Source organism: Geotrypetes seraphini, chromosome 4 (assembly GCF_902459505.1).
Source record: "Geotrypetes seraphini chromosome 4, aGeoSer1.1, whole genome shotgun sequence".
Classification (NCBI taxonomy): Eukaryota; Metazoa; Chordata; class Amphibia; order Gymnophiona; family Dermophiidae; genus Geotrypetes; species Geotrypetes seraphini.
In genome coordinates this window covers 153,844,311-153,872,077 of record NC_047087.1, presented here as the reverse complement: position 1 = coordinate 153,872,077, position 27,767 = coordinate 153,844,311, and the positions used below count along the sequence as shown (strand labels likewise).

The 27,767-nt window shown below is 46.1% G+C and overlaps 1 protein-coding gene across 5 annotated transcripts in view; it reads right to left on the bottom strand.

The window, feature by feature from the left end:
- TRADD (TNFRSF1A associated via death domain) overlaps positions 1-27,767 on the bottom strand; it is a 293,800-nt gene that overhangs the window by 237,273 nt on the left and 28,760 nt on the right. For all 5 annotated transcript variants that reach the window (XR_004539247.1, XR_004539248.1, XM_033942436.1 and 2 more), the window contains exon 2: positions 7,310-7,460. Coding sequence is in view for 3 of the 5 variants with exons in the window: in XM_033942436.1 (XP_033798327.1) it covers positions 7,310-7,451 (142 nt within the window). In the remaining 2 variants the exon portion in view is untranslated. The remainder of the gene's footprint in view (positions 1-7,309; positions 7,461-27,767) is intronic.

Below are 27,767 nucleotides of genomic sequence, written 5' to 3'. Positions count from 1 at the left end.
ATAGTGCTGCCCGATTTTCGATTCACTTCGGGTGAATCAATTTGAATTGGTTTGTTTTTTTAAAAAAATTGGCCTTGCCGATTCGATGACCAACCCTCCTTCAGGGACAAAATGTTTTTGAGTGTTTATGTCTCACTGCTTGTTGGGGGAACACAGGCTGACCGCTGCCTGCCCCCTGCTGCTGCTCATTGTCCCCCGCTAGTGCTACTCCCCACCCGCTTGCTATCGCAACTCCAGGAAGGGAAGGGAAGGGCCAGGGTGCAGCGATTGCATGCTACCAACCCTGAAGCCCTCCCCCGACATCAGTTCTGACGTAGGAGAGAAGGTCTGGGCCAACCAATCACTGCTGTTGTGAAGAGCAGCGGACCAGGGGGAGAGGAGGAGGAACTGATGGCAGGTAGGCAGGCTTCAGCACAGCAGGTAGCAAGGCAACCTTTGGTGCAGCAGGGAGGGAGGGAGGGGGCACTAACTTACATAGGAAGGAAGGAGGGAGGAAGGGGGCACTAACTTCCATAGGAAGGAAGGAGAGATTGGAGCACTAATTTACATAGGCAGGAAGGAGAGAGGAAGGGGCACTAACTTACATAGAAAGGAAGGAGGGCGAGAAGGGGACACTAACTTACATAGGAAGGAAGGGGGAACTAACTTACTTAGGAAGGGAGGGAGGGAGGGGAACTAATTTACATAGAAATGAAGAAGGGAGGGAAGGGGCACTAACTTACATAAGGAAGGAGGGAGGGAAGAAGGGAGCACTAACTTACATAGGAAGGAAGGATGAAGGGAAGGAGGTACTAACTTACATAGGAAGGAAGGAGGGAGGGAAGGAAGGGGCCACTAACTTACATAGGAAGGAAGGAGGGAGGAAAGGGGCACTAACTTACATAGGAAGGAAGATGGGAGGGAGGGATAAAGGGGGCACTAACTTACATAGCAAGGAAGGAGGTAGGGAAGGAAGCACTAACTTACATAGGAAGGAGTGAAGGGGCACTTACATAGGAAGGAGGGAGGGAAGGGGCACTAACACATAGGAATGAAAGGGGCACTAACTTACATAAGGAAGGAAGGAGGGAGGGAAGGGGGCACTAACTTACATAGGAAGGAAGGAGGGAGGAAGGGGAACTAACTTACATAGGAAGGAAGAAGGGAGGAAGGGAGCACCAACTTATATAGGAAGGAAGAAGGGAGGGAGGGAGGAAGAGGGGCACTAACTTACACAGGAAGGAAGGAGTGAAGGAAGGGGGCACTTACATAGGAAGGAGGGAGGAAGGGGGCACTTACATAGGAAGGAGGGAGGAAGGGGGCACTAATTTACATAGGAAGGAGGGAGGGAGATGCAATAACTTACATAGGAAAGAAGGAGGGAGGGAAGGGGCACTAACTTACATAGGAAAGGGGGGCGGGAGGAAAGAGGCACTAACTTACATATGAAGGAAGGAGGGAGGGAGGTAGGGGGCACTAACTTACATAGGAAGGAAGAAGGGAGGGAAGGTGTACTAACCTACATAAGGAAGGAGGGAAGGAAGGGGGCACTCTTACATAGGAAGGAAGGAAGGAGGGCGGGAGGAAGGGGGCACTAACTTATATAGGAAGGAAGAAAGGAGGGAGGGGGCACTAACTTACATAGGAAGGAATCTGGGAGAGAGGGAGGAAGGGGGCACTAACTTACATTGCAAGGAAGGAGGTAGGGAAGGGAGCATTAACTTACATAGCAAGGAAGGAGGTAGGGAAGGGAGCACTAATTTACACAGGAAGGAGAGAGGGAGGAAAATGGCACTAACTTACATAGGAAAGGAGGGAAGGAAGGGGGCACTAACTTACATAAGAAGAAAGGAGGGAGGGAAGGAGGCACTTATATTGAAAGGAGGGAGGAAGGAAGGGGCACTAACTTACATAGCAAGGAAAGAGGGAAGGAAGGGGGTACTAACTTACATAGGAAGGAAGGAGGAAGGGAAGGGGCACTTACATAGGAAGGAGGGAGGGAAGGGGCACTAACATAGGAAGGAAGGAGGGCGTTAAGAAGGGGCACTAACTTACATAGGTAGGAAGGAGGGAGGGAGGAAGCGGGCACTAACTTACATAGGAAGGAAGGGGACACTATCTTACATAGGAAGGAAGGAGGGAAGGGGCACTAACTTACATAGGAAGGAAGGGGACACTATCTTACATAGGAAGGAAGGAGGGAAGGGGCACTAACTTACATAAGAAGGAAGGAGAGTGGGAGGGAGGGGGCACTAACTTACATAGAAATGGAGGGAGGGAGGAAGGGGACACTAACTTACAGGAAGGGGGAACTAACTTACATAAGAAGGAGGAAATAGAAAGGGACAATTGTTGGGCATGAGTGAAGAAAGAAAGAAAGATTGGATGAACAGTGAGAAGGAAGTACAACCAGAGACTCATAAAATCACCAGACAGCAAAGGTAGGAAAAATGATTTTATTTTCTGTTTTGCGAATACAGTATTTCAGATTTGAAATGTGTATCCAGCCATAGCTGGTATTAGATTGCAAACGTGAGCTAGGATTTAACAGAGAGGAAAAGTCTTTTTTGTTTGTTTATTTTGTTTACACCACAGCACCAGTGTGGGTAGGAGAGGGCAAAGGAGGTAAAGAGGCTATAAAAGGGGTGATGAGGCTATAAAATAAACCCACCAGGATGTTTGAAAAAAAAAACAAAAAAAAAAACACCCAATTGGGCAGGAAAATCGAACCGAAAAATCAATTCAATAGGCTGAATCGAATTGAAATTTTTTTTTCCCCTGACTCGGGCAGTTCTAATAGGCATGACTCTACCCTATTTAAACCTGACCCTGAGTCAACACAGTGGGTAGCAAGGAGAGCAGCAGAAACCCAGCAATTGGGAGGAAGCAGCACCCTTGAGTACTGCCTTCTAGTAGCCAGCAGCCTGAGAGAAGCCCTGATGTGAAAATGGTAGACATGACTAAAGCTAGGGAATTGCATGACCCAGAGATGACTGCACACCAGGAGTTTATGAAGCAGGGGTGGGAGAAGCAATGGAGCTGGCTTAAACCTCTGAGTTTATGAGTGAAGAGATTTACTACTGGGTGCATTACTGCTTGAAGCTGTGTACAAGTCAGCATAATGCCTGTAACCCCCATGGTGAAGCAGAGCTGTGTTTGGGGGACATTTCTTGTTTATTTTTGAACCTTGAAAACCTCTTTGCCAGGAGGTACTCTTTTGCCACTGGTGAAGGACATGGGAAGCTGGATGTGTTTGCTTATTGTGTATTTCCTCTTTCCCTTGAATGGTTTGGTTTGTTTGGTTGTTGGGGTTTTTTTTTTTTTGCTTTAAACATAAGTTGCCAATTAAGACATTTTTTCTAAACTGCAAAGATTATAATACTTACCTAGTTTTGATAAGAACATTTACTGATGTCATATGCAATGAGCTAAAACAATGCACTTAAGTAATTATTGATTTTTGCCTTCTTTTTATTTTGCAGAAAAACCTGAGTACTACAAGCTGGAAACTGGGCGTGGCTCAGCTACAAGCTGCCAGAGCAATGGTGGCCATTTTGGAACCTTGCAGAAACTGAACAGTCTCTCTACTTTGAAGAGTGAAGCATTTCCATCTGTTATTACTAGTGCTGCCCGATTTCCGATTCAAATCGATTCACCAATTCACTTCGAGTAAATCGACTCGAATCGATTTAAAAAAAATTTAGCCTCCCGATTTGGTGACTGACCCTCCTCTCTCGTCGCCTAAAGCAGGAGCGGCAGCGCTGCCACCTGCTGGCCGGCCGCTGCTGCTCCTGCTTTATAGGCCGAGGGGGGAGGGTCAGTCAGGAAATGCTACAGTGTCCGGCTTCCCCCCTGGCCTCCCGCTCTTCCTAATTCCAGCAGCAGAGCAGCCTACAGAGAGGATCACTAGAAGGCTTTTCTTTTTAAAGACGCATATCCTATTTAATAAAACGCTAGCCACACATGCGTACTCAGACCTGCGTGATCTGTAATCCCTGATCCGTGATCTGTAGGTCCGTGGCCAGAGTGCGTATGCGACGGACAGATCGGGAAAGCACAGCCAGCAACTCCCCCCCCTCCCGCCCTCACTTACTGCCAAAACCACCACCTCCTCCTTCTTGCCGGCTCACCCACTTTTCAATGAAGAGAAAAGCGCTGCACTGCGCTAACGCTGGCTTTGCTGTTTTCTGTCCACTGCGGCCCGCCCTCTCTGACTACTTCCTGTTTCCGCTAGGGTTGACCGCAGTGGATAGAAGACGCCTAAGCCAGCGGCTGTAGCCGCCAATCTCCGTTCCTCTGGGGGGGGGGGCTGGGAGGAGAGGGATCACGGCCGCTCAGCGCCCCCACCGAGGAGCCCTGCAAATTTTCCACTGCCCGGGACCCGAGTCATTTGCCGCCCCCCCTCTTCCCTTACCACGGGCCCGACTGGCGATTTAAGCAGCATGTGCAGCAGTCTTCACACGCTGCTTCGGGCCCTTCTACTGCCCTGATTTGCTCCGGACGTGCCAGAGTAAATCAGGGCAGTAGAAGGACCCGAAGCAGCGTGTGCAGACTGCTGCACACGCTGCTTGAATCGCCATGTGTAGTCGGGCCCGCAGGAAGGGAAGGGGGGGGCGGCAAAGGACTCGGGCCAGCGTTTGTAGTCGCGACTGTGGGAAGGGAAAGGAGGTAGAGGAAACGCTAATGCTGCTGCACAGGGAACTGGTGTGGGGGGAGGGAAATGGAAGGGGGAGGGAATGCTGCTTTGCACAGACAGACAGAGGGAGGAAGGGAGACAGAAAGACAAGAAGAAAGACACAGGGGAAGGTGCACAGGGAACTGGTGTGGGAGGAGGGAAATGGAGGGGGAGGGAATGCTGCTTCGGACAGACAGACAGACAGAGGGAGGAAGGGAGACATAAAGAAAAGAAGAAAGACACAGGGGCAGGGAGATATACAGAAAGACAAACAGACAAAGGGGGCCAGGGACAGAGACAGACAGAAAGAAAGACAGCGGGAGTCGCGTCAGGAGGGGTGCAGGATGCCGCAGAGGGAACTTTTCCAATGAGTGCAACTGGGCGGCTGTCGGGAGCCTCTGATCAGGGGCAGAGCAAGGTAAGTGTATCATAGGGATAAGAAGGAGGAGGGGGGAGAAAAAGGAAGGGACGCCTACTGCTGGACAGGGGAAGAAGGAAAGAGGTGCTGATGGACAGGGGGGGTGAAGAAAATGGAACGGAGGCCTAATGTTGGACAGGGGGAGAAGGAAGGTGCTGCTGGACAGGGGGGAGGTAAAACAAAGGGAGAAGGGCTGCTGCTGCATAAGGAGAGCTGTGAAGGGGTGGTGGTGGACACAGGGGAGGTAAAAGGAAGGGAGAATGGACAGGGGGAGCAGGCAAGGGGTGGTGATAGACAGCCAAGGAAAAAGAAAGACAGAAAGAAAGAAAGCAGCTAAGGAGAGAGAGAGAGAGAGAGAAATAAATAAAGAGAGACACACACACATATATTCTAGCACCTGTTAATGTAACGGGCTATAAGACTAGTGATGTATAATAGTCCTTTTAAGGATGGCATTGGAAAGAGACATGCATATGCTGGACTTGGGAGGAAGAAATAATGGGTCTAAAAACAGAAGAGAGGGAGAGAGATGGTGGCCAATGGGATTTAGGGAGGGAAGGAACAGAAAGGGAGAGAAGTTGGACACAAGGGATGGTGTGGAGGGAGGGGGGTGGGGACAGAGATATTGGATAGGAGGGTGATTGGGAAGAGAAAAGGAGAATTCATAGACCCTGGGGTGGTGGGAAAGGAGGGAGAGATGCTGGATGAAAGGGAAGTTCAGAATAGAAGAGATGGTGGATCTGGGGATGGTGGGGTCCATCACTGAAGCTGCAGGGATGGAGATGAAAAAAAAGGAAAGATGCCAGATCTCCAGGGGAGGGAAGGGAAATGGAAGGGGAGGACAGAGATGGAAGATGGATGGTTAGCATGAAGAAAGAAGGAGACCTTGGCAAGTGAGTTATCAGAAAACAACCAGAGCCTGGGGCCAACATGATTTGAATAATGAGCAGACAATAACCAGAGCCTGGGACCAACATGATTTGAATAATGAACAGACAAAAGGTAGAAAAAATAATTTTATTTTCTGTTTTGTGATTACAATATGTCAGATTTGAAATGTGTATCCTGCCAGAGCTGGTGTTAAGACTGCGAACGTGAGCTAGGATTTAACAGAGAGAGGAAAAGTCTTTTTTGGTTGTTTATTTTGTTAACACCAAAGTACCAGTGTGGGTAGGAGAGGGAAAAGGGGGTGAAGAGGCTATAAAAGGGGTGAAGAGGCTATAAAATAAACCCAACAGGACAAAAACCCACGGGTATAAAAGCACACAAAAAATACAGTGGGAACGAACAATGAACACTCCACATAGGATAACTGATGTAAAAGAGTCTTGCTTATTCCAATAAAAGGATAGACCCGACACAGCATTGTGGTTTGGCGAATCAAAATGCCTGCATCAGAGGTCACTAACATAAAAACATAATAAAAACATTAAGGCATTAAATATAACAATAAAAAATAATAAAAATAATAATATTAGTAAAACAGATAGGAGAAACCAAAGAGACAGAAAAATAAATAAGGACAGAACCAGTATTGATAATACACAGAATCTGTGGATTACAACATCACAGGTTCGTTTTTATTCATTTACCTGATTGTTCATATTTATGATTCTGTGTTTTATCAATTGTGATCTCCCATAGTCAGAGGTTAAAAACTGCAAACGAGAAGACTGAATTTCAACGAAATGAAACATGAGCAGAAAAGACAAGCTCCTACAGCCTGGCTTGTAGGAAGAAAAACTGATACCTGAGGAGACAGTGCTGAGGTGAGAAGGGTGGAGCTTAAGTCTCTGGAATATGAGGCTTTCTACAAACTCCTGGCGGGTAGATGGAATTAACCGACTAGTCCTGGAATAAAGTGGAATTATACAAGAATAGGATGCTACCAGATCATTCCTATTCTATCTGAACTTGCTGATCTTCCAAGCCAAATTCTTCAGGGTCCAAATAAAACCTTGACTTACCGAGATTTAAAACTAGTATTACAAAACAGACATGAAAAATATTCATGGTTATTACCATAGCAGCATTCCATTTCATAAGAACATAATAGCCGTGCTGGGTCAGACCAATCCAAGTCACAAGTACCTTGCAAAAACCCAAATAGTAGCCACATTCCATGCCAAGCAGTGGAATGCAGATGCCTAGCTAAGGACTTGAAAGACTGAGACTGATGCTGTTTTGTTAAATTGTTTGATAAGATACATTCGTTTATCACAAACTCATATGGTTACCTTCTAAAGCCAGTTTGAGAGCTCTAAATATTTTAAGTTTTTGCTGAGAATCATTATAAAGGGAATCGAGGTCAATCTTCTCAGAGGTGGACTCAACAAAGAGATATGCACTCCCAGTCCACATACCAGCACTTTCTGCCATTATTCACACCTGCAAAAATAAAATTAGATTTTATGACTTCATTAAAAAAAATGCTTTGTACTTTTATCACCTAGCTTTGAATCCCCTTCACTATTTAGGATTTGAAACACTGATTTATTGCTTTTAAGCAAAGGCTTAAATTATTGCAACATATGATATAAGATGTGGAGGGAAGGCCATTTGTGACTAAACAGACTGTTCCCGTATTTTTAAAACCTGTTCCTTTATTTTTTCAACTATCACTTACCATTTCCTTCAACAAAACAACCTGAAATGTAGGATGGAAAATTTCCACAGAAAAATAAAGGGAAATACAGTGGTACCTCGGTTTACGTGAACTCGCAGGCCTTGAGCATGCTCAGATGCTCAAGGCCCAGCAGACGAGGAGTCCGATCTTCTAGAGTGCCCAGATGAGGGTAAAAAGCGGCGGGGGGTGCCCATTTATGTCGGGGGGATGTCGGATCGTGTCGGGGGGGTGCCCAATCGTGTCGGGAGGGGGGGTCGGATCGCAGGGGGGGGGGTGCCGGATCGCAGGGGGGGTGCCGGATCGCAGGGGGGTGCCTGATCGCAGGGGGGGGCCTTCGAGGGGAGCAATGCCGGTTCTCAGGGGGGGGGGGGGAACGCATCAAAGCGCGTTTCCATTATTTCCTATGGGGAAACTCGCTTTGATAAACGAGCATTTTGGATTACGAGCATGCTCCTGGAACGGATTTTACTCATAATCCAAGGTACTACTGTATTTTTAAAATTTCATTAGTAAAAAAAATAAATGGCAGTAGAGTGTGGTGCAGTGGTTAAAGCCACAGCCTCAGCACCCTGAGGTTGTAGGTTTAAACCCACCCTGCTCCTTGTGACCCTGGGCAAGTCACTTAATCATCAGAACTTGACAGGGAAAAATGCTTGAGTACTTGAATAAATTCATGTAAACTGTTCTGAGCTCCCCTGGGAGAACAGTATAGAAAATTGAATAAATAATAAATAAAATAAATTGATGCAAGTGTAATTTTAGCTAAACTTGACTTATAAATTTCACAGCTTAGAAACAGATAAACCTTCATACACATGGACATAATCAATAGAATGTGCATATGCACATGTACATTGCCAACACTGGATGTCTCCCGAAAGCATGCAATAATGGAAAGATGTCTAACAGAGTTCGATTATATGAAGCATGGATGTCCTGCAGGGAAACATAGAGACGACCTTTAAAGATGTCCAAGTTCTGATGATTATATGACCCCCTATATGTTCACAGAGTCACAGGGTTAGTTGTCCTGGCACATGTCCCTAATGATGTCAAAAACATTGTTCCACGGGCGTGATTAGCATCCTACATGTCCATATATAGCCTTGCACGTGACACAACAATTCTTTGTCGGTGTAGAGGAGTGGACTTTGGAGTTGTGGTGGAGGTAGTTGTTTTTGGTCCTGGATAGCAACAAAATCAAGTTCTGATTGAGATTGTATGACAGGAGAGATTTAGAGAGTACCAGTGTGAGAAAAAGTGAGAGAGACTGTGAGGGTGACATACAGGAAAAACTATGTTTGAGACTGGGAAAGTGAGAGACCGTGCAGTGAGAAAGGATGTGGAGAGTGTGGTCTGTGAGAGAGTGTGGGAGTGAAAGTGGGTGTGATGGTGGAAAGACAGGAGCCTAATGGAGACACAGACTTTAGTGAAGCTGTACCTGCATTACAAGTGTTGTGTCTTTGGTCACAATGACCGCAGAACCATAGTGTCGCCATGAGGGCCTGGACCCTTATCCGCGACACCCTCCATCATCATGTAAGCTGTGCTCCTTAATGCTCAAGAGCTGTCAACAATAGCCTCTTAATATGAGGGCCCCCCTCAACCCTTCTTGCAAGTAACCTCTTGCTATTGTCTGCCAATAAATAGAAATAGTAATATATATATTTGCAATGTTCTCCCTAGTGCCTTTTAGCCGGGCGCTCCACCCAGCTAATTTAGGTGAGCGCCCAGCTAAAAGACGCTAAGGAGAACACTGCAAAATGATAACACGCTTCCTTCCCTCAGAGCGTCTCTCTCACACTCTTGTTCTTCCAGGCCAGGCGCGTACAAGCACCGGATCCACAAGCCTTCAAGAGGAAGTTTTGGGCCAGCCAATCGCTGCCTGGAACTTCCTCTCTGACATCAGAATTGACATCGGAAGTGAAAGCTTGTGGGTCCGGCGCTTGTACGTGCCTGGCTTGGGGAAGCAGGGAGAAATCCTTGAGCCGCATCTCATCTCTGAGCAGCGCCACTGTCCCGATTTCTGCTGAACCACACCACCAGCAAAGACGGAGAGCACCAGCTAATGTTGGAGCTCAATGACATGGCCGACAATTGCACCACATCGCCACATCACAATGCAGGAAGGGTCCTGAATGGCCAAAACCTGCTTAACAGATCGGACCGCCTTCGCACTAATCCATCCGATCACTGCAGGGCCCTCAAACGAGCGGGATGTTTATGAGGCAGTGACTGCCGCGGCCCTCAGCATGATGGGAGACTCTAAATGCCACATCCTCCGTCGACTCACATCCTTCATGTCCTCCACGATGTGCCACTCTCACGCTGACAAGCTACACAGAAGGAACACGAACATCCCCCCACAACTCTCCACCGCCACAGCACCACCAAACATCAGTAGGCAAAACGAAAAAGATCACCCCACCACAAAAGGTAGGTAGGATGTTTGGGGATGTTGAAACCTTTAGGCCATAGAAACAACGGACAGACATTGAGTAATAAGATAAAAATTAAGAACATAAGAAGTTGCCTCCGCTGAGTCAGACCAGAGGTCCATCTCGCCCAGCGGTCCGCTCCCGCGGTGGCCCATCAGGCCTATTGCCTGAGCAGTGGTCCCTGACTATTTCTTTAACCTACCTCTACTCCTATCCCTATAACCTACCTCTACTTCTATCTGTACCCCTCAATCCCTTTGTCCTCTAGGAACCTATCCAAACCTTCTTTGAAGCTCTGTAACGTGCTCCTGTCTATCACAGCCTCCGGAAGCGCGTTCCATGTATCCACCACCCTCTGGGTGAAAAAGAACTTCCTAGCGTTTGTCCTAAACCTGTCCCCTTTCAATTTCTCCGAGTGCCCCCTTGTACTTGTGGTTCCCCATAATTTGAAAAATCTGTCCCTGTCTACTTTTTCTATGCCCTTCAGGATCTTGAAGGTTTCTATCATGTCTCCTCTAAATCTCCGCTTCTCCAGGGAGAACAGCCCCAGCTTTTTCAGTCTGCCAGTATATGAGAGGTTCTCCATACTCTTTATCAGCTTAGTTGCTCTTCTCTGGACTCCCTCAAGCACCGCCATGTCCTTCTTCAGGTACGGCGACCAGTACTGGACACAGTACTCCAGATGCGGGCGTACCATTGCACGATACAGTGGCAGGATGACTTCCTTCGTCCTGGTCGTGATACCCTTCTTAATGATACCCAACATTCTGTTTGCTTTCCTTGAGACTGTGGCGCACTGTGCCGATGCCTTCAGTGTTGTGTCTACCATCACTCCCAGGTCTCTTTCAAGGTTACTTACCCCTAGCAGTGATCCCCCCATTTTGTAAGTGAACATCGGGTTTTTTTTCCCCTACATGCATGACCTTGCATTTCCCTATGTTGAAGCTCATTTGCCACTTTTAGGCCCACTCTTCCAGTGTCGTCAGATCCTTTTGTAGGTCTTCACAGTCTTCCGTGGTTTTAATCCTGCTGTATAGTTTGGTGTCATCCGCAAATTTAATGGCTTCACATTTTGTTCCCACCTCCAGGTCGTTTATAAATATATTGAACAGGAGCGGTCCCAGCATCGACCCCTGCGGAACTCCGCTCGTGACCCATTGCCAGTCCGAGTAATGGCCCTTTACTCCAACCCTCTGTCTCCTGTCTGCCAGCCAGTTTTTGATCCATCGGTGGACCTCCCCTTGCACCCCGTGGTTCCATAGCTTCTTAAGCAGTCTTTCGTGTGGTACCTTGTCAAAGGCTTTTTGGAAGTCAAGGTAGATGATGTCTATGGATTCCCCTTTATCCACCTGGCTGTTTACCCCCTCAAAGAAGTGCAATAAGTTTGTGAGGCATGACCTACCCTTGCAGAAGCCATGCTGACTCGACTTTAGCTATCCATTGTTATCGATGTGTTCACAGATGCTGTCCTTAATCAGCGCTTCCATCATCTTTCCCGGGACCGAGGTCAAGCTCACCGGCCTGTAGTTTCCCGGGTCATCCCTAGAACCCTTCTTGAAGATGGCCGTAACATTTGCTATTTTCCAGTCCTCCGGGATCTCTCCAGTTTTTAAGGATAGGTTACATATTTGTCGAAGTGGCTCTGCTATTTCGTTCCTTAGTTCCTTGAGTACCCTTGGGTGAATGCCGTCCGGTCCTGGTGATTTGTCGCTCTTTAGCCTGTCTATCTGCCTGAAGACATCCTCTTGGCTTACCTCTAGTTGGACCAGCTTATCATCCTGATCTCCATTTACGATCTCTTTGGGTTCCGGAATGTTGGTTGTGTCCTCCCTCGTGAAGACTGACATGAAGAACTCGTTCAACTTGTCAGCTATCTCTTTTTCCTCTTTTACCACTCCCTTTCTGTCTCCTTCATCTAAGGGTCCCACTGGGGAAAGTGCAGGGAAGACACCAACAACGTCAAACAAGCAATGGAATACCAGCAGAGCCAGACAAATCAGGAAAGGGATAGGAGGAATCTACTACATGGGGAAGTCAACAAAGGGCAAGAAGAAGAAAATGAACGTAATGAAGAAACACACCACGCCCCACAGGAGGAAGACAAGAGAGACAATAAACAAAAGTCTGCAGAACAAGAAGGGGACGGAAAGGAAAATGGATCGCAAGGGAAACCAACAAGAAAACAAATCCATCGAGACTTAAACTGTATGTACACTAATGCAAGAAGCCTGACAAACAAAATGGGGGAACTAGAAACCAGGGCCAAAGATGAGAACCTAGACATCATAGCAATCACGGAAACATGGTGGAACGAGGACAACAAATGGGACACAGCACTACCAGGGTACAAGCTCTACCGAAGAGACAGGACACATCAGAAAGGAGGAGGAATAGCACTTTATGTAACGGATACAATTCAATCGATCGGAGTGGACACACCAACAATTAATGACCAACTGGAATCAATATGGGTTAAAATACCAGGAAGAAAGGGAACCGAGATAAAGATGGGGCTGTACTACCGCCCGCCCGGACAAACAGAAGCAATAGATGAAGAACTGAGAGCTGAGTTGAGGCGAGAATGTAAAAATGCAAACACCATAGTTATGGGAGATTTCAACTACCCAGGGATAGACTGGAGCCATGGAGTTTCCAATTGTTCAAAGGAATTGGAGTTCCTAGAGGCTGTAGGGGACTGTTACTTGGAACAGCTCGTCAAAGAACCAACGAGAGGGGCAGCTATTCTGGATTTAATCCTTAATGGGCTGAGAGGACCTGCCCAAGAAGTGGAAGTAGCGGGACCTTTAGGGAACAGTGACCACAACACGATCCAATTCAAAGTGGAACTAAGTATGCCAAAGGGGAGGAGAACCACTGTAACAACGTTCAACTTCAAGAAAGGGAACTATGATGCCATGAGACACATGGTAAAGAGAAAACTCAAGAACAGCACCAGAAAGGCACTGACGGTGGACCAAGCCTGGACCCTTTTTAAGGACACGGTGAACGAGGCGCAAAGCCGATATATACCCAGATTTAGAAAAGGGGGCAGAAAGAATCAAGCAAAGGACCCAGCATGGTTAACAAGAGAAGTTAAGAAGGTGGTAGGAGATAAGAAAAAATCCTTCAGGACATGGAAAAAGGATAAAACTGAGGAAAATTGGAAAAAGCACAGGAAGCACCAAAAAGAATGCCACCGCGTAGTCAGAACAGCAAAGAGAGAATATGAAGAGAAACTTGCAAAGGAGGCACGGAACTTTAAACCTTTCTTTCGATATGTGAAAGGGAAACAGCCAGCGAGGGAGGAAGTGGGACCCCTGGATGAGGGGGATAGGAAAGGAGTGGTAAAGGAGGAAAAGGAAGTGGCGGACAGATTAAACACGTTCTTCTCATCGGTCTTCACAAAAGAGGACACATCCAATGTTCCGGAACCGGAAAAATTCTTCAAGGGGGACCAAGAGGAAAAATTATTGTGCATGGAGGTAAGCCTCGAAGACGTACTCAAACAGATAGATAGACTAAAAACTGACAAATCGCCAGGCCCGGACGGAATTCACCCAAGAATACTAAGAGAACTTAGAAACGAAATAGCGGAGTTACTGCAACAGATTTGTAACCTATCCCTGAAAACAGGGGTAATACCGGAAGACTGGAGGATAGCAAATGTTACATCTATCTTCAAGAAAGGAACCAGAGGCGACCCGGGGAATTATAGACCGGTCAGCTTGACCTCAGTTCCGGGGAAGATGGCCGAATCATTGATCAAGAACAGTATCAGTGAGCACATAGAAAAAAATAAGCTGATGAGAACAAGCCAGCATGGTTTCTGTACTGGAAGATCCTGCCAAACAAACCTACTGCACTTCTTCGAGGGGATAAGAGGACATTTGGACAAAGGTGACCCCATAGATATAGTATACCTAGACTTCCAGAAAGCCTTCGACAAGGTACCTCATGAGCGCCTTCTAAGGAAACTGTGGAACCACGGGGTGGAAGGGGACATACACAGATGGATCAAAAACTGGTTGGCAAACAGGAAACAGAGGGTAAAGGGACACTATTCTGACTGGAAAGGGGTCACAAGTGGCATCCCACAAGGGTCAGTGCTGGGACCGCTGCTATTCAATATATTTATTAATGACTTGGAAACGGACAAAGTGTGAAGTTATAAAATTTGCGGATGACACAAAACTCTCCGGTAAGGTTAGATCTGTAGAGGAATGTAAAAAACTCCAAAGGGATCTGGACAAACTGAGTGAGTGGGCAGATAAATGGCAGATGAGTTTTAATGTGGAGAAATGTAAAGTTATGCACATAGGGAAAGGGAACCTGATGTACAACTACATGATGGGGGGGATGACATTGGGAAAAGGCAACCTAGAAAAGGACTTGGGGGTTTTGGTGGATAAAACAATGAAACCGGCAGCACAATGCGCAGCGGCCTCAAAAAAGGCGAACAGAATGTTGGGCATTATCAAAAAAGGTATCACTACCAGAACCAAGGAAGTTATCCTCCCGCTGTACAGGGCAATGGTGCGACCGCATCTGGAGTACTGCGTCTAGTACTGGTCGCCGTACCTAAAGAAAGATATGGCGATACTCGAGAGGGTCCAGAGAAGAGCGACAAAAATAATAAAGGGCATGGAAAACCTCTCGTATGCTGAGAGGCTGGAGAAGTTGGGGCTCTTTTCCCTGGAAAAGAGGAGACTTAGAGGGGATGTGATAGAAACTTATAAGATCATGAAGGGTATAGTGAAGGTAGAGAGAGACAGATTCTTCAGACTGGCGGGGGCAACAAGAACTAGAGGACACTCAAAAAAATTGAAGGGAGATAGGTTTAGAACAAATGCTAGGAAGTTCTTCTTCACCCAGAGGGTGGTGGACACCTGGAATGCGCTTCCAGAGGGGGTGGTTGAGCAGAGTACGGTTTTGGGTTTCAAAAAGGGATTGGACGAATTCCTGAAGGGTAAGGGAATCCAGAGGTACAATTAGAGGGTTACTATACAAAACAAAATGCTCTTGAGTAATAGATCACTACAGGTCATTGACCTGGGGGGCCGCCGCGGGAGCGGACTGCTGGGCATGATGGACCTATGGTCTGACTCGGCAGAGGCCATGCTTATGTGCTTCCTCCCTTGCTGGTTGCTTCCCCTTAACGTACCTGAAGAATGATTTAAAGTTTGTTGCTTCCCCCGCCAGTCTCTCTTCATACTCTCTTTTTGCTTTCCTAACTACTCGGTGACACTCTCTTTGGTGTTTCTTGTGCTCCTTTTGGTTGTCCTTTGTTTGGTCCTTTTTCCATTTTTTGAATGATGCTTTCTTGTCGCTTATCGCCTTTTTCACTGCATTTGTTATCCACACTGGGTTTTTTGTTCTATTTTTTTTGCACCCTTTCCTGAACTTGGGGACACACAGGTTCTGTGCTTCGTGCACCATGCCCTTGAGTAGGGTCCAGGCTTTTTCTACGGATTCCATCTTCCTTGTGTTGCTGTTGAGTTTCTTTCCCACCATTTTCCTCATGGCATCATAGTTCCCTTTTTTGAAGTTGAGCGCTGTCGTTGTGGTTCTTTTCACCTTTGATGATCCAATTTCTAGCCTGCACTGGATCGTGTTGTGATCGCTGTTTCCTAGTGGGGCTAGTACCGCCATCTCCTTTGCGGGTCCCCCTAGTCTGTTGAAGATTAGGTCAAGAGTGGCATCTCCCCGTGTTGGTTCCGAGACCAGCTGTTCCATGAAACAGTCCCTTGTGGTCTCCAGGAATTTGGTCTCCCTCGTGCAGTTAGAGTGCCCGATACTCCAGTCTATCCCAGGGTAGTTGAAGTCCCCCCATCACAACTACACTTCTGCTTTTGCATACCTGCCTCAGTTCAGCTTCCAGGTCCTGGTTGATTTCTTCCAATTGACCAGGTGGGCGATAGTACAGACCCAATTTTATGTCTGTTCCAGTTCCTACCAGTAGCTTAACCCATAGTGATTCCAAGCCATCCGCCCTTATTGTTGTTTCCATCCTGGTTGAGGGTATGGAGTCTTTTATATATAGCGCTATTCCTCCACCCTTTTTGTGTGTCCTGTCTCTCCTGTAGAGTTTGTACCCTGGTATGGCCACATCCCATTTATTGTCATCAGTCCACCATGTTTCTGTGACTCCAATTATGTCTATGTCCTTCTTGCTGGCTATGACTTCCAGCTCTCCCATTTTTGCCCTTAGGCTCCTAGCATTAGTATATAGGCAATGTAAGTCCCTGTTGTTTGCCCTCCCTCTTGTTTTTCCTCGTGATTTTGGGCTTCTGCTGTCCCCCTCATGGGTTGCCAGTCCCCGAGCCTTGTCTTGGTCATCCTCCTCCTGCGATGTGTCTGTTTCGTCTTCAGTCTGTTTCTCCATTTTTGGTTGCCCCTCTGGTTCCCGTTGATCTCTGTTAATCCTGCATGCTTGTTTAAATTTCTGTTAGGTCAGTAACACAAAGCGAGTCAGAAATAAAAAGAAAAGTTAAAAAGATAATTACTACATAAGAACATAAGCAATGCCTCCGCTGGGTCAGACTCGAGGTCCATCGTGCCCAGCAGTCCGCTCACGCTGCTGCCCAACAGGTCCAGGACCTGTGCAGTAATCCTCTACTAATTAAAGATGTAGGAAAAGAACTGGAAACAAATTTAAAATAAAAGAAATGAAGGAAGGAAGGACCACCACCTATCCTGTTGCCATCTTGGAAACCCCCACCCCACCCAAAACTCTCAAATTTATTTTTTTGTTGGTTTTGCAAATTTATCATTTTAATTATAATGTGCTGTGAAAGCACAGTTACTTACCATAACAGGTGTTATCCAAGGACAGCAGGCAGCTATTCTTACATATGGGTGACGTCACCGACGGAGCCCGGATGCAGAAGCCTCGCAAGCAGACTTGCTTGAAGAAACTAGAAGTTTTGAGTCGACCGCACCGCGCATGCGCGAGTTCCTTCCCACCCAGCGTAGGGCGCATCTCCTCAGTTCAGATAGCTAGCAGAGAAGCCAACCAGGGGAGGTGGGTGGGTTGTGAGAATAGCTGACTGCTGTCCCTGGATAACACCTGTTACGGTAAGTAACTGTGCTTTATCCCAGGACAAGCAGGCAGCCCATTCTCACATATGGGTGACCTCCAAGCTAACCAGAATGGGATGGTGGGAGCGTTGGCAATTTAGGAGAATAAATTTTTTAATACTAAATGGCCAAACTGTCCATCCCGTCTGGAGAAAACATCCAAACAATAGTGAGAAGTGAAAGTATGAACCGAGGACCAAGTAGCAGCCTTGCAAATTTCCTCAATAGGTATAGATCTGAGGAAAGCTACTGGAGCTGCTATTGCTCTGACTTTATGGGCTGTGACTCTACTGTGTAGGGGTAATCCAGCCTGGGAATAGCAGAATGAGATACAAGCAGCCATCCAGCACACTTAGAAATAGGATGTCCCAACTTATTTGGATCGAATAAGACAAAAAGTTGAGGAGCAGTTCTGTATGGTTTAGTGCATTCCAAATAGAAGGCCAAAGCACGTTTACAGTCCAGAGTATGAAGAGCTACTTCTCCAGGATGAGAATGAGGCTTTGGAAAGAACACTGGAAGAACAATAGATTGGTTGAGATGAAATTCCGATACCACTTTAGGGAGGAATTTAGATTGAGTACGAAGAACCACCTTGTCATGATGGAATACTGTGAAAGGTGGATCAGCAACTAAAGCTTGCAGCTCACTGACTCGTCGAGCAGAAGTTAGGGCAATGAGAAACACCACTTTCCAAGTGAGATACTTTAGATGAGCCTGGTCAATTGGTTCATCATTTGAGCAAGGACAACATTGAGGTCCCAAACCACAGAAGGCAATTTGAGAGGTTTGACACTGAAAAGTCCTTTCATGAATCTGGAAACCACCGGATGAGCAGAGAGGGGTTTCCCTTCGATAGGCTGATGGAAAGCCTCAATTGCACTGAGATAAACTCGAATCGATGTAGACTTGAGGCCAGAGGTCGATAAGTGCAAAAGATATTCCAAAACAGAAGATAAGGAGGAATGTTTGGACTCCTTATCATGAGACAAACACCATGTAATCTAGTCCATTTTTGGTGACAGCATTGTCTAGTGGTAGGTTTCTTAGAAGCCTCTAAAATGTCTCTGACAGGTTGAGAAAACTGCAGAGGAGTCATGTTGAGAGGTACCAAGCTGTCAGGCGTAGAGACTGCAGGTTGGGATGAAGCAGAGATCCCTGACTCTGTGTAAGCAGAGATGGAAAAACTGGTAGAAGGTATGGCTCCCTGTTGCTGAGTTGAAGGGAGTACCAAGGTTGTCTGGGCCACCGAGGAGCAATCAGAATCATGGTGGCATGATTGTTCTTTAGCTTGACCAGAGTCTTGAGAATGAGAGGGAATGCATAGAGGAAGAGATTCGTCCATTCCAGAAGAAAAGCATCTGCCTCGAGGCGATGAGGAGAGTATATCCTGGAGCAGAACTGAGACAGTTTGTAATTGTGGGGAGCTGCAAAGAGGTCTATCTGAGGCGTTCCCCACTGTGAAAAAATGTGATAAAGAGGCGAGGAATGGAGTGTTCATTCGTGAGGTTGAAGAAGATGACTCAAGTTGTCCTCCAAGCAATTCTTCGCCCTTTGGATGTAGACAGCTTTGAGGAAGGTGTTGTGGCAGATTGCCCAGTCCCAAACCTTCAGAGCTTCTTGACAAAGGGAGGCAGATCCTGTCCCTCCCTGTTTGTTGACATAATACATGGCGACTTGGTTGTCCGTCCGAATGAGGACTACCTGGTCGTGAAGAAGATGTTGAAAGGCATTGAGAGCCTTGTGTATGTTCAGATATGCGCTCAGATGTGTAGTTTTTTCTGATATATTTATTAAGCTTACAGTATTTATGGTTGCAGGCTTACAAATATTTTGGTCAAAGAGTGCGGCAACAGAGAAAAGTATGTGTGTATTCGGCCCATGGAAAAAGGGGGGGGTCGGAGGGGGGGAAGGGGTACGTGTGGGGCCCAATAGGATTGCTCAGTAAGGGGCCCAGAAATTTCTGATGGCGGCCCTGCATTGAGATCCAATAATTTCGCAGTCACTGCACCCTCCCTAATCATTTACGAATGGAATCTTCGACAAAGCAATTTAGAGCAAAACTCAAAACATTTTTATTTGAGGATGCTTTTGGATAAAACTGTCCTTTTTAGGACTAAATCAACTACAGTCCCTTTCCCCACCTACTGTTTTACCCCTAAGTGTGCTTTATTCAAATATTGTAGTTCAATCCTTCTTTCCCAATTGTGTGCAGTTAGTATATGTGTTTTTTGTAAATGCCTACTAACCTAACATTGTTTTTGTATATTTTAACTTTAATTTGTTTTGTTTCTTTTAAAGACATCTCTTTATTATTGCTGTACACCACCTAGAAAATTGAATAAGCGATATAAAATTTTTTAAAATAAATTTGAAACTTCTTCGAACAAGGAAATGTCGTGAATAAAACCCCGTGTTCTGCTGGTCCAAAGGAACCTTCTCAATGGCATTGAGAATGAGCAGAGTTTCGACTTCCTGGAAAAAGAAAGGACTATAGAGGGTTGGAAGGAAACTCTCTTGGAGGATGATCTGGAAGAATGTTGAGAAAATGAAAAGAATAACCTTCTCAAATGATATTGAGAACCCAGAGGTTGGAGGTGATTAACTGCCAACAATGATGGTAATGCTAAAGATGATAGAGACTTACAAGATTATGAAGGGCATAGAGAAAGTGGAGAGGGACAGATTCTTCAAACTTTTAAAAACTACAAGAATGAGAGGGCATTCGGAAAAATTAAGAGGGGACAGTTTCAGAACCAATGCTAGGAAGTTCTTCTTCACCTAAAGGATGGTGGACACCTGGAATGCGCTTCCAGAGGATGTGATAGGACAGAGTATGATATTGGGGTTCAAGAAGGGATTGGATGATTTCCTGAAGGAAAAGGGGATAGATAGAGGATTACTATACAGGTCCTGGACCTGATGGGCCGCCGCTTGAGCGGGCTGCTGGGCATGATGCACTGCTTATGTTCTTATGACCTCCAATGGGGAGAGGAAGAAGCAGTTACATTGATTGAAATTATGCTCTCGAGTAAGCAGTCAAAAAGGCTGATTTGATTTGGGAGTAGCAGTGGGCAGAGACTTCCGAGGACACTGTTCTCACTGTTTTTTTCTGCTGTGGCCTGGAAGGCAGAAGAGGTTTCGCTGTATAACACCTCTGATATGAAGAGGGTCTGAAAGGTCTAGATCAGGGGTGCCCAACGCGTCGATCGCGATCGACCAGTAGCTCAGGAAGGCAACTCGAGTCGATCGCACTCGTGTTGCCGTCCTGATACTACGGGCCGATCAGCCTTCCTCTCCAGTGTTCTCCCTAGGGCCTTTTAGCTGGGCGGTTCCGCCCAGCTGTCATCTGCCGCTGCTGAACATTAAAAAAAAACCCAAAAAAACCGGCTTGGAGATTTCAGCCCTAGCGAACTTATGCTCCGGGCTCTAACGTGTGCGTGCAGGCTTCTCTTCTCTTCCCTCCGAAACCGAAGTTATGCCCCGGGAGGGGGAGGGGGGGAGAAGGGAAGCCTGCACGCACATGTTGAGAGCCCTGAAGCAAGCGTTCGCTACGGGCTAAGGCGGGAGTACATGTTAGTGAAGCATTTCCTCTTCTTGCTGCCGGGTCCTGCCTACTTTCTGTTTCCGCGAAGGCAGGACCCGGCAGCATTTCCCCCAACAGTTCCTCGCGATGCTGGTCGGCCGAAGCAGGGAGAGGTTGGGGCGGCGTCGGCTTTTGGGGCGTGTTATTGGCGTCGGCTTTCGGGCCTGTTATTGGTGGCGGTTTGGGTCCTGGTCCCCGATGGCAGTGGCAGTGTCTTGGGGGAGGGCAGGGAGAAAGAAAGAAAGAAAAAGGGCAGGCAGGGAGACAAAGGAAAGAAGAGAAACAGAAAAAAAGGAAAGGGAGGCAGAGAGAAAGAAAGGGCAGGGAGAGAGGAAGGAAAAGTTGGGGGAGGGAATGAGGTGTGGAGGAGAGGAAGCATACAGGCTGAAAGAAGGGAAGAAAGACTGGATGCACAGTCAGAAGAAGAAAGTGCAACCAGAGACTCATGAAATCACCAGACAAGGTAGGAAAAATGATTTTATTTTAAATTTAGTGATCGAAATGTGTCTCAATTTATATCTGCTGTCTATATTTTACACTAAGGTCCCCTTTTACTAAACCGCAATAGAGTTTTTTTTAGCGCAGGGAGCCTATGAGCGTCGAGAGCAGCGCTGGGCATTCAGCGCAGCTCCCTGCGCTCTAAAAACTGCTATCGTGGTTTAGTAAAAAGGGAGGGGGGTATATTTGTCTATTTTTGTATGGTTGTTACTGAGGTGATAGTGCATAGAGTCATCTGCTTTGACCTCTTTGAAAAACCCTGGAATAGGAATGATAATTAACATTTTCTATGCGTACAGTGTGCGTTGTGTTTTTTTTTAATTTTTTATTGTTGGTAGATCATTTTGACTTGGTCATTTTAAAAGTAGCTCGCAAGCCCAAAAAGTGTGGGCACCCCTGGTCTAGATGTAGATGATTTAGGCTTAGGTGTGCCGAGAGGTTTTGAGTTACATTCTCAATAGTATCCCCAAAAAGTTAATTTCCGAGATAGGAAATGTTAGCTAAGTGATCTTGGAGATAGGTTCAGAACAAATGCTAGGAAGTTCTTCTTCACGCAGAGGGTGGTGAATGCCTGGAATACGCTTCCAGAGGAGGTGGTAGAGCAGAGTATGACTTTGGGGTTCAAAAGGGGATTGGACGAGTTCATGAAGGAAAAGGGGATCCATGGGTACAATTAGAGGGTTACTATACAGTATAGAAGGCTGTAAAGTAATAGAGTAGAGAAATAGATCACTACAGGTCATTGACCTGGGGGGCCACCTCGGGAGCGAACTGCTGGGCGTGATGGACCTATGGTCTGACTCAGCAGAAGCAATGCTTATGTGCCTATGTCTGTTATCCTGAGCCATGCCAGCCTTCTCATGGCCACAGATATTGTATAAACTTGAGAAGACAGCTCAAAGGCATCATATGAAGACTGTACCATATGCTGTCTGAGAGTGCTAAACATATACTGGAACTCAGACTTCCAATGTGATGGAAGATACTTATATTAATTAGGCATTTGTTTTATCTAGTACTAGAGATAACAGGTAAAATAAAAATTATAATTGATGACTCTGTTGGCTAGCATGGAATTTTGGTAGAGATGTCTACCAAATCTGTCCATCTTCCAACCTTCTTGCCCTGGAAGAACTGTGACGTAGATCAGTGTTTCTCAACCTGCAGTACTCATACCCTAGGGAGTATGCGAGTCCCCTGTTGGGGATACGCTGTCTGACCACAGCCCGGGATCTCTCCCTGCCTACCCTGCCAATTCCTCATCCCCTGCTGCCCGCCGCCAGCTCCATTCAATTATCCCCAGCCACAACTCCAGGCAAGGAAGGGCCAGGCACGTGCAGTGAATGCATGCGCCAGCCCATCAATTCTGATTGGCCCAGAACCTTCTCTGCGACAACAGAATTGACATCGGGGGAGGAAGGCTAGTGGGCCGGCAGCGTGCAATCGCTGCATGTGCCTGGTCCTTCCTTGCCTGGAGTTGCTGTGGCAGCGGGGGATAATTGAATGGAGCTGGTGGGTGGCGGTGGACCAGGGGAGGGGAGGAGGAATCGGCTTGGGGGCAGGCAGGCTTCTGCGCGGGTCGGCTTAGGGGAGGGAGGAAGGGGGTGGGATAAAGGCTGGAAGGCAGTGAGGAGGAGGGGGCACAAACTCGGAACACAGAAGGAAGGGAGGGGGCATTAATAGGATAGAAGGAAGGAAGGAGGCATTAATAGGGGCAAAAACTCAGGACACAGAAGAAAGGGAGGGGGCATTAATAGGAAAAAGTTAATGCGGCCATTTTACTCAAGGGAAGGAGGAAGTGGGCACTAACTTGGGACACAGGAAGGACCAGGCAAGGAAGGGCAAGGAGGGAATAGAAAGGGACAATTTTTGGGTCTGAGTGTGAGTGAGAGGGAAAAGGATAGGAAAATTGGGCATAGAGAGGTAGAGATGCATGGGGAATAGAAGGATGATAAAGAGAAATGTTGGATATAGTGGTGAAGAGGCAACAGAGGGATAGATTGAAGGGGATTCAAGGGGGAGGAATGTTGGGCATAGTGATGGTGGCAGAGATATGGCATGGTGTTGGAGAGGTGTGATAGAAGGAGAAATGGGAATTAGGCTGGTGGTCAGTGATGAAAAATGCTGCACATGATCTGGGGGATGAGAGAGGAAGAAAAATTGGACTCCTGGAGGGACAGAGAGAGATGTGAAAAAACCCCTGAAAACTTACCTCTTTGACAACTAATTAATACAGTCAAACCTCGGTTTGCGAATGTTTTGCAAGACGAGCAAAACACTTCAGCAAACTGTGACTCACAAAACTAGCATTGCCTCGATAAACGAATCCTCCAAACCAGAGAAGAGTTAAAAGACGCATGCGCTGAATTTCCCCAACGTGGTAAAGTAAACTAAAGAAAAGTCGCATGCATGCTTTCCCCTCACCTTCCCTTTGAAGCCCGCCTTCAAATTCTCATACCCTTCTTTTCGGTGGCCTCTGATTGGTAGAGAGCATCTGTCCCTGGATGCTGGCTCTGCAGGTGCATGTGCAGTCGAGGTGTATCAGACGGCGGTGCGGGTTGAAAGTGGCACAATGCAGCTCAGGGATCTGGGAAGGGAATGCCGGACCAACCTACGTTTGAGCCACTAAGAAAACCGACTGGGGCTGGCTTGTCGTTCCCCAGCCGCTGGCGTCGGATGGATCCTGCGCTGAAGGAGAGGGAACTAAGGCCTGAGATGGCGCGTGAGAATGGCTAATAAAAACATTAAGTGCACGAGGTGATCTGCACTGCTCCCACGGGCTGGGGGGTGAAGTTGGGCATTGTGAGTACAGGCAGAGAACGGGCATGCAGAATGTGGGTTTCATTCCAGAGGAAATCATACCAGAACGCAATGGAGCGGGACTGACGGGGGGGGGGGGGGGGGCAGACTAGGAAATGGTGTGCAAGGATTACAGAGGAAATGATGACCCAAGACATAGTAGGCGCAGTTAGCCTTACATTGGGTTGTGGAACGAAAACATATAATCTTCTATTTGTGAGTCGCACAAACCTATACAAGCTCTAGGCGACTGAAGAGTAAATGGGGAGGGAAGGGGGAGAAGAAGGCAGATACAGTGGTACCTTGGATTACGAGCATGCTTCTGGAAGAAAATTATGCTCGTAAACCAAGGTACCACTGTATCTGCCTTTTCTCCTTTCCTTCTATATGTTCCCTTCCCCCTTCTTCTCCCCCTTCCCTCCCCATTTACTCTTCAGTCACCTAGAGCTTGTATAGATTTGTGCGACTCACAAATAGAAGATTATATGTTGGTTGAGGAATGGAATGAGATCTGGAGGAGAGGGAGGAAGGAAGGAAGTACGACCAGAGACTCATGAAATCATTAGGCAGCAAAGGTAGGAAAACTGATTTTATTTTCAATTTAGTAATCAAAATGTGTCAGTTTTGAGAATTTATATCTGTTACCTATATTTTGCACTATATTTATCTATATTTCTATAGTAGTTACTGAGGTGACATTGCACATTTTAAAGTCATCATGCCTGACCTCTTTGAAAAAAAACCTGAATTTAAATGATAATTAACATTTTCTCTACGTACAATGTGCTTTGTGGTTTTTTTATTTTTTGGTTGCCATTATGTATTAAGATTATACTGTGTGTATATGATAAGATTATATTGTGTGTATATGATTAAAAAATTGCATTACAATTAGCACTATTATTATGGGGGTGGGGTAGGGCAGAGCTTGGGCGGGTCAGAGGCGGAGCTTGGGCGGGGTACTCAGTTGATATTTAGTAGACTTAAGGGGTACTTGGCTTGAAGAAGTTGAGAAAAACTGGACTAAGAGACCAAAATCAACTCCTGCACCCTAAAGCGCTGTGCTGGAGCAGAAAGGGCCAGCAAGCTGGTCATCATCTGAAGGATCACCCAGAACAGTGGCAGACAGAGAGGAAAACGTGCCCATATAATTAATGCTGCTTAGAGATAGAGCAGAGGTGGATGGGACTGCACAGGGAAGAACACCTGCAGCGAGATGCATTCTGTAAATATGCCAAAAAGTCTGTAAAGGCCTCTGGCTCCTGGGGCGCAGAGTCACCCTGAGATGACAGAATGCGGCTCTGAGGCTGCGGAGGGTCTGCAGCCTTGCACATGGTACCATCAGCCATGCCGAGCCCCAAAACCAAAATAAGCTGCCCCATCAGGCTAGCCAAGCATTTAGTCACCTGCTGAATCATGGCCTACATGTAATAATAATAATAATAATAATAATAACTTTATTCTTTTATACCGCCATAACCAAAAGTTCTAGGAGGTTTACACTAAAAAGAGTTGGACAATCAGTGAAATACAATGCAGTCCCAAATCAATAAAACATCCCAGAAAGCTTTTTTAATTTATGAGAAATCTACGTAAAATAAGAAAATTCTTCGACCCAGCACAATTCAGGCTAATTGTCCAATCCCTAGTCTTAGGTCTACTGGACTATTGCAATTCTCTCTATCTACCTTGTCCTGCCAACATGATAAAACAACTTCAGACTATACAAAACACTGCCCTCAGACTGATCTACTCCCTGAGAAAATATGATCATATTACAACTGCCTTCCTAGACTTTCACTGGCTACCTATGCAAGCACGAATTCAATTCAAATTCTACTGTCTATTATTCAAAGCGTTAAACGGCTCCGCCCCCTCCTATCTAAACAACCGCCTAAACCAGATCCTCACCTCAAGACAAAGAAGAACTCAGAACCCTTTTGCCTTCCCTCCACTCAAGGGCACTCAGCGCAAAAAGATGTTTGATAACCTTCTGGCGACGCAAGCAGCAAAACTTAACCACTCCATCTCCAACCTATTGACGGCAACGGGCGACTTCAAAACTTTTCGAAAAGAAATCAAAACCCTACTTTTCAAAAAATGTATCCAGATATCTTAACCCAACCTTTCCCCCTCCTCCTAGATAAATTCTCCCCCAAAACCTCCACTTAAATAATCTCTTCCTCCCCAAAACACCAACCAAGTATTCAGATCCTTGAAATGTAACGTAATCTTATTTGCACTCTAACTGTAATCTATTTGTTATATCACACAGTAATGTACAATCAATTTAATATCCAATTTGCAAGTTCTTCCAGAATTAATCCAGGTACCTCTCCTCCCTTGTAACCAAAAAAAACCAAAAAACCCCAAAACTGTTGTAACTTCACTGGAAATGTCCAGTTAGCTCTTTTGTAATCTGCCTTGAACTGCAAGGTATAGGCGGAATAGAAGTCCCTAATGTAATGTAATATTTTTACTGTATTTAAGAAGTATCAATTCTAGATGGGAATAATTAGATATTTGCCCTCTTTCAAATGGTATAGAGGTTTAAAAAAGAGAAATGCATTAATGAAGTCATTAGGTTCAATCTAGCCATTTATTTCTGCATGAATTTAAACAACTAAAAAAAAAAAAAATAGATAAATATAGCTCATCCAGTCATACAAGAAATGGCTCTACAGCACCTCTAATAATGTTTTGATCACTAGGTTCCTTCCTGAGGTCTCAATGAGGATATGAAATAGATGCGATCCCCACTTCCAGACCTCTTTCACATAATTTATGGAGAGGTGTTACTGAGCCTTGAAGGAGACCTGTGTAATTGATCTTTATCTGCTACTTTTTTGCTGTACACTTCCCCCTCCGTATTCGTAGGGGTTAGGGGCAGAGCCAGCCTGCAAATATTAAAAAAACGTGAAATAATATTTGGACCGGTTCTGCCCCTAACCCCTGCTTCCCCCAGCTATTTTAAAGCCCTGAAAGCCCCCCCCTTAAGCCTCACCTGGTGGTCTAGTGGGTTTACAGGCAGGAGCGATCTTCCCACGCTGCTGCCCCATGCAGATCGCTCAAAGGAAATGGCTGCTTTGAGCTCCCATAGTCTCTCAAGCCATTTCCTGTGAGCCATTTCCTGGGAAGATCGTTCCTGCCCCGAAAACCCGCTAGACCACCAGGTAAGGCTTAAGGGGGCTTACAGGGCTTAAAATAGCCTGACAATGAAAATGCATTTTTTGGTTTAAAACTGCGAATAAGCGAATACAGAGGGGGAAGTGTAGTGCAAAGAGAGAGCTAGGGCAAAACATGTATTAAAAATATTTTATTTTTATTTGCTTATAATGTCATTTGAAAACTGATTGATGTTAATACAAATTTAATTTAATTGTTTATAGTGTGTGGGGGGGTGGGACAACACCTACATCAACAGTAAAGTTAGAATAGGGTCATTAAATCCAGTGGTGTACCTAGTGCTGATCATTTTTTAACAACCCCCTCCTCTATATAAAAAAGATATTTTTAGCAATAATCCATGAGTCACACAACAAGGGTGCACCTAGGAAAATGCAGCATCTTAAACACTGCTGTGAGCACTAGAACATCAACACACGCAATGTAAAACTAAACAAGCCAGATCCTGCACAGTCATTGCTAACAGAAAGCCATGTCCTTTTCAT